Source organism: Prunus dulcis, chromosome 4 (genome assembly GCF_902201215.1).
Source record: "Prunus dulcis chromosome 4, ALMONDv2, whole genome shotgun sequence".
Taxonomy (NCBI): Eukaryota; Viridiplantae; Streptophyta; class Magnoliopsida; order Rosales; family Rosaceae; genus Prunus; species Prunus dulcis.
The window spans coordinates 8,765,605-8,782,581 of NC_047653.1; the positions used below are offsets into that span (position 1 = coordinate 8,765,605).

General features: G+C 36.9%; 1 protein-coding gene, 1 long non-coding RNA gene and 1 pseudogene across 2 annotated transcripts; 2 read left to right on the forward strand and 1 right to left on the reverse strand.

The window, feature by feature from the left end:
- LOC117625268 overlaps nt 1-1,801 on the forward strand; it is a 12,792-nt pseudogene extending 10,991 nt beyond the window's left edge.
- Nucleotides 1,802-7,673: 5,872 nt separating this feature from the next.
- Nucleotides 7,674-10,210, forward strand: LOC117625269 (ankyrin repeat-containing protein At5g02620-like). The gene is made up of 3 exons (XM_034356859.1): nt 7,674-8,338; nt 8,457-8,983; nt 9,584-10,210. Exons 1-3 carry the CDS (start codon nt 7,696-7,698, stop codon nt 10,208-10,210), a joined length of 1,797 nt encoding a protein of 598 aa, XP_034212750.1. The 5' UTR covers nt 7,674-7,695.
- A 4,764-nt stretch (nt 10,211-14,974) lies between these two features.
- Nucleotides 14,975-15,495, reverse strand: LOC117624929. Its single transcript, XR_004585390.1, has 3 exons — nt 15,451-15,495; nt 15,142-15,344; nt 14,975-15,040 (listed from the first exon to the last, which is right to left on the reverse strand). It is a non-coding gene; the product is annotated as an uncharacterized LOC117624929 (long non-coding RNA).
- Nucleotides 15,496-16,977: the final 1,482 nt, after the last annotated feature.

The window sequence follows — 16,977 nt, forward strand, 5'->3', positions numbered from 1 at the left end:
AAAGGAGCCGGACAACAGGGTCTCGGCTTGGGATTCCTTCGGCATCATAGTCTTCCAAGCGCCTTCGCGGGCTCACGGAGTTATCCCCCAAGTATTGAGTTGATACCGAACGGTTTGTGGACGTCTGCGCATCGGAAGGGATATACTCGGATGCAGACTCCGTGGAGTTCAATCCTTGGACCTTCCGAATTGGTGACTTACTTCCCCCGGCGTTCATCCGGGATTCTCGTAGTCGAGCGCTAATCCTGATCGGGGATTTCTGTCTCTCTGCCTCCCGATCGTTAAGCCTGTGTCGGCAATCAGAGTAGACCTTCTTCGGGATGTGTGGTTGGTCCCTAGGTGTCGGCACCACCAGTTGTTTGGAGGGCGCGGGCGTTGCCCTTGCTGCCCTTCGGTGCCTCCTCTTATGAGGGGTTCCCAAGCTTTCGGAAGAGTGAGTCGTCTGGACGTTCTGCGGTTGCTGCTGGTGCAGCTGCCGTTGGGTTTCGTCCACTTTGGACGAAAGGTGGTGGTTGTGCTCTTGAAGCCTAGCCATGTCCTTTCGCAGAGATGCGATTTGGGCTACTAGCTCGGCCTCGGCGGTTGTTTGGGTTGATGGGGCGTTTCCGTAGGGAGTGCATGGGGGTAGTGCTGGGCTAGCCCCAGCTTGCCTTCCGAACGGTGCCCCGTCCTCCGATAGAAAAGTGGGTATTGAAGTGGTCCCCATGTGTTTAGGGGATAGTGGGTTAATTGTTTTTCGTTTCCCACAGACGGCGCCAAACTGTTGATGCGAAAAAGTGGTTTGACACGTGGTTCGCCCAACTTAGAGATATTGTGTCTTCGGAAGGGAGTTAGTCTTCGGAAGATCAAGTTCCTGCAAAAAGGGAACGTTCGGTAAGACCTTGGGGTACCGGTGCGGTACCGGCCGAAGGCTCTCCGATGCTTAAGTAAGTACGGGTTTAGTAAAGTTTAGACTACAGATCAAGCGGTAGCGTACCGTTGGTTTTTTCTGTCCCCCTCTTTTGGGAATAGGGGTCTCCTTATATAGACCTGGGGAGGCGTGCATTATGTTCATATTTCCGATGTGGGACTGGGGGAGCTGGTCTAGAGCATGATGCGTGTCCTAGCTCAAAAGCGCCAGGAAGTGTAGGATTCGGTAGGGGACATGCCGAAGGGCCAGTGATGTCAAGCTGTTGTTTCCGTCCACGTGTCAGGTGGTCATTGGTCCTTAATATACGGTATAAACAATTTCAACAAAGTAAAACCTTCAAAGAAGGATACGCCCTGCACACCAGCCGCCATTGGACTTAAGAGGCAAGAAGGGGCGCAAGCTAGTTCAAATCAGGCCTTGAAAAGACTTGATACGAAGCTAGTGGTAACGACACTTATCGCAACCGTCACTTTTGCAGCGGCTTTAACCCCTCCGGGAGGATATAAAACTGATGGGACTCCGGTTTTATTCGAAAATTATTATTACAAAGTATTTCAGCTTTTCAACCAGGTATCCTTCGTTCTGGCAATTCTTGCGATCTATAACGAATCAAATCCAATACGTTTTCTGTCAATCGAAGTAGCCACACCTGCAAGACTCATTCAGTATTCCATTGGAGGGTTGCTGGTAGCGTTTGTTTCGGTGGCAGCTGCAGTGACGCCCAAAGGCCACAGCAAAGGTCCACTTCAAATTATTCCCATTGGACCAAGTCCAGTTGATATTTTTCTCAATATCTTCCAACTTTTTGTTATAGCATTTGCTCTCATCCCCGTCGTTACGTTTGTATATCAAAAGCTCAGGGAGAGACAAGTCAGCAACCGCGTAATTTAGAAGCGCTTATCATAAGTGTTTGTTATTATTGGTTTATTAGTTATAAGTGTTTGTTATTGGTTTCCTCAACATAAGTTTTGTCAACTTTTTATGGTGTTTTTTGTTTTTTGTTTCATACTTTTTTAGAGCATCCACAATGTCCCACCAAAATCATATATTATTAAGGGAACTCATCCACTAATAAGCCCAACCAACCTTGGAATATCCAAATCAGAAAAATACATCATCAGCAATTATGAACAACAGAAAAATTTGGAAGCTACTTCATAGGCCGCGGCCTCAATGGTATTCAATACCAATTTAGTAGTAGCAATGCTTATTGCAACTGTCACATTTGCAGTAGCTTTCACCATGTTGGAAGGACTTAAAAGCAACGGCACCTCGGTTTTATATATGGCGAGCCATCATTCCAAGTGTTCTTGTTATTTGATGCCCTATCCTTCTTCTTGTCAATTCTTGTGGGGTGCAGAAACCAAGTGAGACTGCATCAGGTGGGTGAGTCAAACTGGAGTTCCTCTAACTAGCCAATAGACAAATGCCATGGTATGTTTACCATAAAATAAGTCCACATCATTAAACTATGTTTGTAGTGTACGAGGGTTTGACAGGGCGGATGTATATATATACTAAGAGACGACTGAGACGAGCATATTATTTTGTTATGTTTTTTGTGTAGGTGGGTTTGAAACTTTCCCCTCAACTTTCGAAGAGAAGACAAAAAATATATTTTGCACCTAGTACACTTTGTCCTCTGTCATCGATGCTAAATTAATAATGACTAAAATGTGACAGGCAATAGGCTATAAATGTTGTCGTATTTAAGGATCGCCATCTAAGTGAACAAGGTTACACAATTTCTCTATGTTTTGGCGGCTGTTTGATACTTCTACTTTAAATTTGTGGAATCGCCTGGGGTACTCTGTCAGTGTGCCATTTTTCCAACAACAAATCAGGCGTGATTTCGATAAACCAGAAGCTCCGGTGAACAATACATCCGCTACATCGGCCAAAATCACAAACACAAGAGAGACGCCTCAACTCTATTCAGATCGTGAGATGGAACGATGCGATACCACACTGCTGGTAGCAACACTTATCGCAACTGCAACGTTCGCGGCAGGTTTCACCATTCCTGGAGGACTTAAAAGTGACGGGAAAGCGGTTTTAGACGGAAGTGCATATTTTAAAGTGTTTATGTCTTCCAACATTGCCTCCTTTCTATCAGCCTTTGTAATTTACAATGAATTACTACAGGAAAGTTTATTAGCAATCCAAACGGGTGCACTTGTCCTTCAGTGTTCTGTTGGAGGACTTGTCTTTGCAATTTTTTTTCAGGCTTCATGGCAGTGCAGGATAATAAAGGCAAGGGGAGTCCTACTGAGAGTATGCTATGGTTGTTATTTTCTGTGTTGTTTTATGCTTTTATGTTTTCGTCATGGAACTATAATCCACATTTAGCAAGAATGAAGAGGGAAGGAAAGATCTGCCTGCAAGACCATAAAATTTGACGCCGCTTATGTAAACCCAAAAAGAGAAAAGCCTTTCTAGAACACAATATAATATATAGAGCAGCAGTGAAAAAGCCGAGAGCTTTTTTCTCTCCTCTGTTTTCCTCCTTGATTTACATTTTGCTATTTTTGCTTGTGTTGTGAGTGTGAGCGGCTGGTGTTGAGAGTGCAAGGCTTAGTCTGTGTACGGAAATTTCAGTTGTACCACGTTTTGCAAGATAAATTTAGAAGAGATTACTTTCACCTCCAAATGAAAAGACATTTCAGTTTTCATTTTGTATAACATTTCATTACATTTTCTCCCTCCTCTCTCTCTCTCTCTCTCTCTCTCTCTCTCTCTCTCTCTCTCCCCTTTTCCTATATGTTTTCCTCTATCTTCAAATGAAAAGACAAAAGCTAAAGTCGAAATAGTTATTAAATGGACCCTACAAACACAATTTCATTTGGTGCTCAAATTGTTATTGATGATGGATTCTCAACGGGCCACACTATTGCTAGCCCCGTTTCCTATTCCCAATCACCTTATTTTCTCACACACCCTACTTAATTGATAGATTAGGGATAATTTGGAAATAATGGTGGATGAGAAGAGAGGATTAAAACATAAAGGGGGTGAATATAGGTTGGTGAAAAAATATCTTTTTTTTAGTCAACTTGAAAAAATAACATAAATAAGTGAAATTAACAGCACTCTTTTAAGAAACAATAGTATACTTTTTTCACCCATCGTTATTCCCATATTCCCCTCATCATCTTCGCTTCTCGTAACCCTATAACCTAATTCCAATTCTAATTTCTTTTCTTTAAACTGCCTCCCTGGGATACCCAAGTTCAGACCCTCCTTGATCAACTACAACTTACAGGCTACCATAAAGTTATTTGATTTTTTTGCAATATTTAGTAATTTAATAACATAAATACGTATGAGTTTATTTCAGAATTGACCATACTGCAGAGTGCAAAAGAAGGGATAAAACTGTAATCAATATTTTAAAAAAAAAAATATGACTCTTCTCAATTCCTCACTAATTTTTGTATATCAACCTAGATATTGTGAACACAATGTTATCCAAAAATCCCAAGATGATCAAAGAAGGACGCACTTGGGTGGACGCCCATACACTACGCAGCGTTTAGGGGAAACCTTGAAGCAACTCGATTGTTAATGCAATGTGATAGCTCTGCTGCTTACCTCTTGGACAAACCTGGTTTTGGAAGTGATGATTCGATATCGGCCCGATGCATGTGATTTGCTGAATGCCAAAGGCCAAACGATTCTGCATGCTGCCGTTTTGGGTGGACAAATAAATGTTGTTGAGTTCATATTGCAGACGAATAAGCTTGATGGGCTTATAAACGAAGCAGATAAAGATGGCAACACTCCTTTGCATCTCGCCGCAGCTTACCCACATTTGGAAATTGTTGAAGGCTGCCGTCAATAAAAATTTCTCCAAGGCTGCCGATATTTTTCTTGGCGATAATTTTGAACGGGTATGTATGCTACAAAAATATGGTCTCCCTAGCATATTATTGCATTATTTTTTTGTTGACCAAGACCATAATTCTCCATATATATGTTTATTTAGGATGCCTTCAATAGCTTTTGTTCAACCTGGGACGCTCTAATGGTGTCCCATTTTCCAGCAACAAATTGGACCGATTCTTGACAACACAAACTGGACTGATTCTAACGGATTCCAATTCCGATTTGACATCTCTAAAATCGGATCGGGCCAAATCAAACCAATATCAAATGAAAATTAAAAAATATGAATATATTTTGGTGGCCCAACAACTAAAGCCCATCAACCAACACCTAACCCTAAAGGCTAAAGCCACTTTTTCTTTCCTTTCTCTCTTCCTTATCTTTACTTTTTCTTCCTTTGTGCACCGCTTCTCTTTCTTTTTTTTCTTCTCTTTTTTCTTCTTCTTTCTCTCTTTTCCTCTCTCTCTCTCTCTCTCTCTCTCTCTCTCTCTCTCTCTCTCTTCTTCCGCGTTATGATTCCGATTTTCTCTTTTGGACATTCACCCTTTTTCTCAGGACATGTGTCCATTTCCTTACATTTAAAACAATGTAATTAATGCATCAAACAAGCTATCATTTGTTTTCCAAATTTATCCTTATTAAATATATTGATTTTATTTTTTTTTAATTTATCCAAATTTTTTTACAAACTTTTTACCACCTTGTTAAAAATTAATTAAGAAAAAAAAAACGTTTTTTTTAAAGACTCTAAAGGCAACAAGACATTCAAATAAGACTAAAAATTAAATAAGAAAAAGCGTTAGTTTTATTTTTGGTTTTCTGAAAGACTCCAAACGGAGTAAGGAGAGAAATTGGTTTAAATCGAAAATTTGGTATGCCAGAATTTTAGGATTTTTTTTTTCTTCAAATAATCAGACTCCAAAGGCATTAAGAGATATAAAAAAAATATAAATAAAACTATGAACTTCATTTGGATTCTGATTATTTGGGGTTTTTTTAAAAATATTTTTAGTTATTACTGAAAATGCTCTTTAACTTTATTTAGTAGTATTAAAAAAATGCAATTAAAGAACTTCCTTTTAAAGGAAGTATTTTTTCTGTATAAAATTGTGATCTTTCTATTGAGTGTGTTTTTTCAGGCCATTCTTTTGTGTTTAAAAAAAATAGAAGTTTTATCTCTGAAAAAAATAGACAATTTTTTTTAATTTTAAAAACTGACATTTTTTATTATTTAATTTTTTACATGTGGTAAGAGAGTTGTAAAATTATTTTTGAATAAATTGAAGGACAAAACATTTAAGAATGATAAATTTGGAAAACAAATGTTAGCTTGTTTGATGCATTAGTTACATTGTTTTAAGTGTAAAGAAAGTGAAACATGTCATGAGGAAAAAAGATAAGATCCAAAAGAGAATGTTGAAGAGAAGGTTGCCAGCATTCTCCAAACACATAACAACAAGTGATTAAAGTTGAGGACTACATCCCTGTGAGTCTCGATGAACTCTGCAGGTGTCAAATACACTAATAGAGCTCATTCAATTTACGAATACCCATGATGAGCTTAAAATGAAGCTCGTTCCATTTTTGCTCCATCGATTGTAAATTAGTTTTGAGTTTTTCTTAAATACTATAAAACAAAATTTACAAATTTACATATACACTCAATTTCTCACGACTCCTTCAACGTTTTTAGCAGCACATGGTGGCTGCCCGCTTGGGCCAATGTGCTGAATCACATGGTGATGCACTTGCTCTCATGAGGGTCTTTATTTATTGAAATGAATATGTTGAAGTATCTTTATCCCTAATTAGACAAAATATATTGAGTGTTTCTAAGTGTTTTCAATTAAGTAAATTTAGGTTTTAGTCACAAAAAAACTTTCACTTTTGGAAAAAGTCAAAGCTTTTTCAAAAAAGACAGAAAAACCTCTTAACTTTCAAATCAAAGACATGCAAATGTAAAGGATGCCTTAGGAAATTCAAAAATAAATTAGGACAATTTTGTCCATTTTGGCTTCTTTTAAAAAATTTATCTCTCCTTTGGGTTTTTCCAAAGTCTCCCCAGTCAGGTATGTATTTGTAGGTAATTGATTAATAATAAAAATCAACCAGTATTTTTTGGGAGAAATATCGGATACTTTTGTTTAAGGTAGTTGACTCTTGATGAGTTTCAACATAATTATAATTAAATACCATTTCATTACTGTACCAGATTGTCTAAGTTAAAAAGTATATTTACCCATTATTACCAACGGAGTCTAACACAGTGGAAAAAAAACATTGATTTGCAGACAAGAGGTCTCAAGTTCGAATCTCCATAGTATCATTTGTATGTGTATATGTGAGAAATTCCCCTCTCCTGTAGTTTAGACTATCGCTTGCATTAAAAAGTAAGTATATAAAGATTGTAGATATTATCAACTTTTACTTTAGTTGTAAAGGTAGGTGTGTGTAAAGAGTGTACAACAACACAACCCCTTTATATGTATCAAGAGAGAAAAACCTCTCAACTAAGTTTTCATCAAAGGGATTTGGTGTAGTTCACGTTTAGTAGAAATAAAATATATTATATATTAGAATATTGTTTTCCTGACAACTAATTAGCACTAGGAAGACTTTGGAAAATGCCAAATGAGAGAGAAATTTTTTAAAAGAAGCCAAAATGGACAAAATTGCCCATATTTATTTTTGGATTTCTTAAGGAATCCTTTAGCCACAAAAAAACTTTGGCTTTTTCCAAAAGTGAAAGTTTAAAAAGCCAAAGTTTAAATTTACTCTAGCACTAAGCCCGTTCAGAATTATTTATGCCTCCAATGCTAAGCACAGTTCACAACACAATCCTCTTCAAGGCATTGCTGCTTCCTGTGCTACATTAAGCAAGTTTCAGAGAGTTCAAAGCCATGGATCGTTTGGTATATGAGGCGGCAACATCCGGCGATGTGGGTTTGTTCAGAAGGATTAAAGATGGTGATGAATTACCAGATGTTCTTTATAAGAAAACACCCAAAGACAACAATGTTCTTCACATTGCAGCTGAATTCAAGCAAATAAAATTCTTCAATGACATCCCACTTGAATATGGATCTTCACTGTTTTGGGCCACCAACAAGAAGGGTGACACTCCACTGCACGTTGCTGCCAAAGTAGGATGTGTTGAAGTAGTTGAGTTCCTCATTGAACATGCAAGGAAATCGCTTCATCACATGGAAAGAGGTGACGAGGAGAGAGGACCAGCTGATGGTGAATCTCAAAACAAGTTACTCCAAGTGAAAAACTCGGATAACGACACAACGTTGCATCTTGCTGTTCGATACAATCACGATGAAGTTGCGATTCGGTTAATGGAAGCCGATCCTCAATTGTGTTGTTTCACTAATAAGGCAAATGAGTCGCCCTTGTTCCTAGCTGTTAGAAAAGGCACTCCAAGCATTGTTCATTGTATTTTGAAGGCGTACGAGTCTGGCGTTTCTCCTTCTTTTCAGGGGACAAACGGATTGACAGCTTTGCATGCCGCAGTGACTCAGGAACAACTCAAAGACAAAGGTAAGTGAACATGGCATCACCTAATGAAATGTGTTGATTTTATATTACGAGGATTTTATTTTGGTGGAAATTTTCACTGCCTCTCACCTCTTTAGTTTTTCCTATGTCAACATGGTAGACGTTGTGGAGATTCTGGTGTCCAAAAATCGAGACCTAATCAAAGAAGTTGATGCTATTGGATGGACTCCCTTGCACTACGCAGCATTCACAGGGAACGTTGAAGCTACTCAACTACTGATGGAATCTGATAGTTCTGCTTCTTATATCATGGACTTATCATCGAAAATGTCAGCTCTCCATGTTGCAGCCTATGCAGGCCACACCAAAGTCATGGAAGAGTTAATTCGATATCAACCTGATACTTGCGATTTGGTTAATTCAAAGGGCCAAACGGTTCTTCATTCTGCAATTTTAGGTGGACAAGGCAAGGTGGTTAACTACATATTAAGGACGCCTAAACTTACGGGACTTATTAATGAAGCTGATGAAGACGGAAACACTCCTTTGCATATCGCTGTTAAGTACAAGAAAGTAGAAATTATCTCCATTTTGACGGCCGACCATAGAGTAGTGGACAAGGCTGCTGTCAATAAAAAGGTCTCAAAAGCCATTGATATTTTTCTTGGTCAAAATAGTGAAGAACAGGTAAGCAATACAGGTGCACACACACATAACAATTTCTATAAGAAATAACCAGTGTGTTTTTTTTTTTTGGGGGGTTACTTTGGTCAGAAAGTATTTAGCTCAGTATTTTGATCCTTGCATATAAAGGGACTAATTTGCACCAAAATCAAGTTTAAGAATCACTTACAAAGCAAAGAATAAGGATGCTTTAATCACGTTTTAAGGAGTCATAAACTTGTATTTAGTTTGAAATGGTTTGAATGTGGATCAACTTCAGACAAATTTTAAAAACTCAGTTTCGCCTGATCTCCCACATTTTTTTTTTTTATTGGATTAATTGGGGGAGGTGAAAATTGCAACTTTTCCAAATCCTGAGGATAAATATCACTGTATCAAAAGTTATTTGGTTTTTTTTTTTCTTTCAACTTCTAGATCTTAGACAGCCGAGTGTTTGTACAATATTAACTTACCACCTCGCTAATACAAATAAGGTAAATAAATATAGTACAAATAATAGTATTGGAATTGAAATTGATCTATTATTTTTCTTTTTTCTGTTTTAAAATGATCCATTAATAATCTTTGACAAGTTTACTCTATCTCTCTCTCTGTATTGTTTAGGGAACTATTGACAGTACGGTTTTGCACCAGTTCGGGTCCTGCGTGGGTGATCCATTTCTCCAACAAAAAATCAGCAATGATTTCAACAAACCGGACACATCGGCCATTGAACACGAGAGGCAAAAGTCGCTATCTAATTTCAATCTAGTGGTGACAACGCTTATCGGAACCGTCACTTTTACAGCAGCTATAACCCCTCCAGGTGGATTTAAAAGCGACGGAAAGCTGGTTCTATCGGACGATCCATTTTTCCAAGTATTTCAGATTTTCAACTTCGGATCCTTCATGATCGCAATGCTTGCGATCTGTAACGAATCAACTCTAGTACGTTTAATGCCAATCCAAATAACCACACCTGCAGTTCTCGTTCAGTATTCCATCGGATCGTTGCTGGTAGCATTTGGGTCGGCCACGATGGCAGTGACGCCCAAACACCAAAGAAAAGCTCCACCTAAAAACCCCATTGCTTTTATTCTGTCTATAATTGGTATGTTGGGGTTGCTACTTGTTCTGATCGCAGCGTATATGACTATAATTCAAAAATTGAGGGAGAAATACATGGCACATCGTTCTTTAAGTGATTTATGGAGAAATACATGGAAGATGTTTATCTTAAAAATTACTTAAAATCACTTAAAGTGATTATATGATGAAACATGTGGGAGATGCTTCTCTCCCAAATAGGCCCTTAGAAGTTCATGATAAGTCTTTTTGGTTTTTTTGTTTTAGTTTTACTAATTAGTTTTAATAAGTGTTTCTTATTGGTTTCCTTATCATAAGTTATGTCAACTTTTATTTGTTGTGCGTCTTTTTTGTTTTACATTGCTTTATAGTTTTTCCAAAGTATTTTTATAAGTTAGGTCGTTCATAATTCAGCATAATTGGTTCTAGATTTTTATTTGTTTGGGGCACCTAATCTTTCGTATTTGTATTTAATTAGTACAAGGATTCAAAAAGATAATATATTATTGACGTTTTTTTCAATAAATAATATTGAGGGAGGAGGAATCAAATCTAGAACCTCAGGTGCATAGGTAAATGCTCTAACTATTCAAGCCCTTTAATTGTAGTTGACTGTTGACATAAAAATTGTCGATTGTTAATTACTGATATTTCTTCGAGTAATCTCACAAAAAATAATAATATTCTTCGAGTAATGGAATGTATAGGCATGGACTAACGATATTAATGATCTTGTTAATATTTCATTCATTAACTATATATAAAAAGAAAGAGAATGAAATGTAAAAAGAAAAATAATGATCTTCTCAATATTTCATTCACTAACTCGTTTGGCAGTGCTTCTTACCGAAGCGCTTACTTATGACATAAGCGCTTCTACAAAGAAACAGTTTGTCATTTGGATGTCACATTTAAAAGTGCTTTTACACTACATAAAAGCGCTTTTGATATTTTATTGAGTGTTTGGCTGACACAATAAAAGTGCTTTTAAAAGTACTTTAAAACATTTAAATAATCCCAAAATATTATAATGAACATAGTAAATAAAAATTCATAGGATCCCAAAATATAAAAAAGTATTAACTTCACCAAGTATAATTTTTAATCATTTTTTGAAAATAAAAAAGGAATTAACTAGACATAAGTAGATTTGCAATTCTGTCGCATTCGTCATCCATCTCATGCCCATGGATTAGATTTTGTTCTTCAACCATCTCTTCCCCTATAGTAACTCCAGCCTCGCCAGAGGCAAAACCTGGTGTTGATCTGCAAGGCGATGGGAAGGTAGATACAGCCTCACTAAACTCCGTGAAGAATTATCACAATTTTGCCAACATAGTTTTTCCATTAAGTGTATCAATGCATGGTAATCCCATTTTCCCAGCCATTAGTACTTTCAAAGCTCTGAATCTGGTTTACTTCTAAGTTCCTTTGACCTTAAAATTTATTGGTTGAACTGCATATTATATGCTATTGAATAATTTTTGCCTCTTGACTTGTAGTTGTATATAACATTTTGTTTGAACTTTGAATGTTGTAGTACGGTAGGTATTGACATGGTAATTTGTACAAAGGATTCTTTTGAGGCAATTGAATTAAAACAAATTTTTTAGTTATAACTTATAACCAAACAAGAAATATTCTATCGTTCAATGTAGCTAATAACTTGATGCATCCTTGGCTATTTGTCAAGACAATTCTGTACAGAGTCAATAAACAAAAAAAAAGAAGTGCACAAGATGATTCGAGAATGCTTGGATCTACGTAAGAGGTATCTTTACAGGGAAGAAGTTGCTCCATGCATGGATAGTAGCAGAACAGACTCCATTGCATCAGAGAAGAAAAGTGACCCCATTTCATTTTGAACTCTGTTGAAGCATCAACTGTGAGTCATTCTCTTCTCATTCGTAATCTGTCTCTCACTCTTTGCAGCAGATAAAATCTGTCTGAAATTTGACTGTTCAAGTGAGTTCTTTTGTTCATAGCATTTGTTTAATTTTTTTTCTTTCTTTTAAATCTTTCATGCAGCACTGATTTGGGATGGAAGACGGTGTTTTGGTTTTAATAGGAGAGAAAAAGAGAGAAAAAAGAAAAAGAAAAAGAAAGAAAGGGTATTATGGCATTTAAAAAAAATTAAATATGGGTATTTTTGGCATTTTAAAAGTTTCATTAAAGGGAGTCAAGTGCTTCCCGTGTTTTTGTCCTGCATCACTTTTGAGAAGAAGCACCTCTCAAGTGCTTCTTCCAAAACCACTCCAAGTGCTTTTGGATCTCATCCAAAGCACTTTTGCAATTTTTGCCAAACACCATTTTTAAAAGACAAAAGCACTTTCACCCATTTAGAAGCGCTTTTCGCAGCTCCAAAAGCACTCCGCCCTAAGAGCATCTTCAATAGTAGTAGCAAACCAAACTTTTTAAATTGAAGTTTGTTGACTCATCCCTCTCATCCCCTCCTCTAATCCTCTCTCTCAATCTCATCCTCACTCCCATTCTAACTCTCACTTTCCTCTATACTCTAGTACAAAATGAAAACTAAAAAATAAAATTGAAATAGTTATCAAATGACCTTTTGTTTACTACATTAATATTTTGTGGAGGATGAGAGGGAGGAGTAACAAAAGTTAAAACTAAAACTAAAAAACTGAAATCTATTTGAAATTGTTTAAAGTTTGATAAGGTTATTTGAGTATATTTTAATGATGTGGCTCACATATTTTAACATTGTAAAGATACTAAAAAGATTGTTTGAGATGCTCTAACAATCGCAAAAATTATAACAACTTTTACACATGATCGTAGAGTGGACAAGACTGCTATTAATGAGGAATTCTCACAGGCCAATGACTTTTTTCTTGGTGACAATTTTGGAGAACAGGTATGCAGTACGGACACGTATTTGTATAGATATAAGGACACATATTTTCATTTTCTCTTTCAACTTCTACTAGCTCTATCCAACAACAACAACAACAACAACAACAACAAAAAGTTTCTACTAGCTCTAGGATGTGTTGAGTAAAGTTTGATCATAATTTGGCCCTAGGGTGAACTTGGAAATTCTGTCAAATTATCCGTTAAGTTGATGGGTAAACTTGAAAATTCATTCTAAATATATATAAAAAAGAATTGAACTAACAAAATAAATTAAATAAGAAAAAAATAATTAAATAAAACTAAAACCAAAATATAAAGAAGAAAGAACAGGGAAAGACCTATTTGCTCCCAAATTTATGGTCTTAAAATTGCCCGTAAAAAATTGGCCACTAAATAGAACCAGTACGTTCAACATATGTTTAAATTTAAGGAGGATAAGAACCTATTTTTTTCCATGATGGAGTTTATGGGCAAAAATTGAACTCGTGGTATAGTTGATAGCCATTAACAATTTATCCTATTTTCTATTATTCAATCATAACAAATTCCATGAGATGTTACCCATCAAAAAGGTTTCGCTTACACATTTGTATAGAAAAAAGTACATATATTTTTATTTTCTCTTTCAACGCTTGAGGCTTTTTGTTTTACGGCGAAATTTCAAGCATAACATGGAAATATCACTAAACTAAATAACCATTTACAATACTAAATAGTCATTTGCGATGTGTTTTTGTATCCTATTTAATAATTGTGGGAACCGAATTAAATCAAAACCCTAGGTCAAATAGGGATTATTTGACCTAATTGGGAATTACTCAACCTAATTGGGAGTTACTCAATTCAATTGGGAGTTACCCAATTAAATTGAGGATTACCTAATTAAATTGAGAATTGATTTGATTCCTACCACAATTCCCAATTAAATGAGGAGTTACCTAATTAAATTGGGAATTGATTTGATTCCTACCACAATTAGGGATTTGACTTATCCTAATAAATCAAATTCCTAATTAATCAAATCAATTCCAAATCGGGAACGAATAATCCATTTCCATCTACGGAATTATTCCTCTAAAATCCTAGTGTCTGAGACCACTATAAAAAGATAGATACACACAATGGTTGAGGTACATCTAAATTCCTACTAAAACTCTGCAGAAATTGTTCTTCACAACCCTAGCCGCCATATTCTTTCTCTCTCTCACACAAGGCTCCGGCCAGCACACACGGCTCCAGCCACTCAGTTTCTTTGAAACACTCAACCTAACTTAGGTATCGGAGGGCCTTTAGCCAACTCCCCCGGATGTGGTCCTTTTACTCCGATTTGTTTTGTAAGGAGAAAGAGAAGCGGAGAAGACAAATGAATCTTGGGCGAATATTCTTGTTGGACGAAAATCGCTCCCACAATAATAATGTTACAAAGCATAGTCGATTTTCGAATGTGCGCTTATAATATCTACTTTTTCTCGATATGGTTTTAGGAAAGCATAAGTTTACTTGATCGTCAGGTTTTGCATCACCTGGGGCTTTCAGTTGGTATCCCATTTTTCCAACAAAACATCACTTCCGATTTCATGAAACCGGAATCTCCGGGCAGCGTTGCACACGAGAGAAAAATGGGATGAATGCATGTCAGTTAATTGATTGACCCGATTGACCCTCATAACCCTCATCACTCGATTGACCTGTTATGGCAGTTAATTGAATAAATGGGAAGAATTAAGCTATCCAGTATCCATGACTTTCGAAATTGATCCAACCATGCGCATGAAACGCTGTTCCTTAGTTTCAAAAAATTTATTGTCTTGCTTTGATTTGTTATCTGTTTTCTTTTTTCCTTTTCTTTTCCTCAAATTTCTTAGTAGCCATGGGGATAAACCAAACCGGCAGGCAAGTTTTTGGTTAATGTGTTTAGAAACAACCAATCTGGTCCAGTTTTTAGAACAGTAAGAAAATACAGGGAGAGATAAATTAAAAAAGAGCTGCAAGAACTCACAGGTTGATTTGGATGGTTTTGGCCATCAACAGAAGAGGATCTTTAATGGAGCACCAAGATCAAGAACCCGAAGCTTTCCCCAAAGCCGACACTTGTCGCAGCCCACACAATCCATTGATGCACTGCAATTTGTGGATGAAATAAGTACTTTTTCCACATCAAGTTGCTCATGCTTCATCCAGTATAAACTAATTACTAGTGAAGCAAATGCTGAGAGACAAACCTAATGTTTCTGAATTGGTTTTGAATCTGTTGCTTTAGTGGGGGTCCGCTTTGACCTTTCCAGAGCTTTGCTTCATCAAATGGTAGAGGACATGAATCTTGGAGTTTAGGATTGTAGAGTAGCTGCCTCATCAAAGACTGCGTTTTCAGGTCTTCCTCATGATTACCAGTGTCATACTCAGCCTGCTCCAAGTAATCTGCTGCCTAAAAAACATTTAAGAATCCACCAACAACAATCAGTACAGTTTTAACAGTAAGAATTGGAATTTGGGTTGTCAAAGCAAGGAAGGGCATGCAAAAGAATACTTACTTTAGTCACTGCACGGAGAACAAAGAGGAATGTGAAGTAAAATCTAAGTGATGGCGGAGCTAATTCCATGTCGCAACCTATGCATGCAGGCCACACCAAAGTGATGGCGAAGCTAATTCGATGTCGGCCTGATGCTTGTGATTTGCTTAACTCAAAAGGCCAAACGGCTCTTCATGCTGCAGTTTTAGGTGGACAAAGAGGTGTGGTTAAGTACATATTGAGGACGCCTAAGCTTGCGGGACTTATTAATGAAGCTGATGAAATTATCTCCATTTTGAATTCTGACACGAGAGTGGACGCGACAGCTATCAATAAATAACTCTCAAAAGCCACTGATATTTTTCTTGGTCAATGTATTGAAGTACAGGTACGCATGCAATGGATTCTATGTTCAAGCGGGAAACCATACAAAACAAAGAAGAAGAAGAAGAAAAAAGATATTCTCCCTATGGCCCTGTCCATCTAATGATTAATGAATTAAAAATTGATATATTGATTTTTGAGAGTAACATTAAGGAGATCATATTATTATATCACTTTGTGTATGGTGTTTTAATAAAAATAGATTCCACCAATACAAACAGATTTAAAAATATGACATACAACGTGATACAATAATTTGTTTTCTTTATCATTTGTTTAGTTTATTTTTTCCTACTTTTTATTACCCAGTCAGTGAGTGAAGTTAGGTTAAAAATAATCATTTATTTTGACATCTTCTGTGGTGTACTCACTCTCTCTCTCTCTCTAGGAAATTATCAACAGATGTCCAGTGTTGCAGCAGTTGGGGTCCTCCGTGGGTGGTACATTTTTCCAACAAAAAATAGCAATGACTTAAACAAACTAGAACCTTCAGAGAAGGATACGCCCTGCACACCGGCCGCCATTGGACATAAGTGACAAAACTGGGCGCAAGCTAGTTCAAATCAGGCCTTGAAACGAAGCTAGTGGTAACGACACTTATCCACTAATGAGCCCAAACAACTTCGGAATCCAAATCAGAAAAATACATCTAGCACATGAGCAATTATGGACAACAGAAAAGAGTTGGAAGCTACTTCTACACAGGCGGCCTCAAAAGTATTCGATAGCAATCTAGTAGTAGCAATGCTTATTGCAACTGTCACATTTGCAGCAGCTTTAACCATGCCGGGAGGACTTAAAAGTGTTGGTTTATGGGATGGAAAGGTTTAGGAAATAGTTGGTTTAGTGTTTAGGAAAATAGCTTGATCTGGAATGGAAAACATCTTGAAAAAGTAACAAGGTAATTTTTTTTGAATGGAGGAGGAAAGTTACAAAACTTTAGAGACTTAGTTGGATAAAGGGCAGCTGGTAGTTTTCAACTTTTCTTGCTTGATTACATAAGTGGGCTGCTTGCATATTTATAGAGTTGCTAAACCAACTCTCTAAGTTGGCAAATAACTAGTCAAGTCGGTCCTTGCACAATAACCGACTTTTTAAAGTGTTTTCAGCCACTAGTTGTCCTATAAATCTAGAATCTAGTTACAATACATTATATAACTAGTA

Excerpts from the sequence above, each read along its gene's own strand:
- LOC117625269 (XM_034356859.1), top strand. The coding sequence starts at position 7,696 with ATGGATCGTTTGGTATATGAGGCGGCAACATCCGGCGATGTGGGTTTG. Across the intron at positions 8,339-8,456 it reads GGAACAACTCAAAGACAAAG|ACGTTGTGGAGATTCTGGTG; the intron begins GTAAGTGAACAT and ends TCAACATGGTAG. Across the intron at positions 8,984-9,583 it reads GTCAAAATAGTGAAGAACAG|GGAACTATTGACAGTACGGT; the intron begins GTAAGCAATACA and ends TGTATTGTTTAG.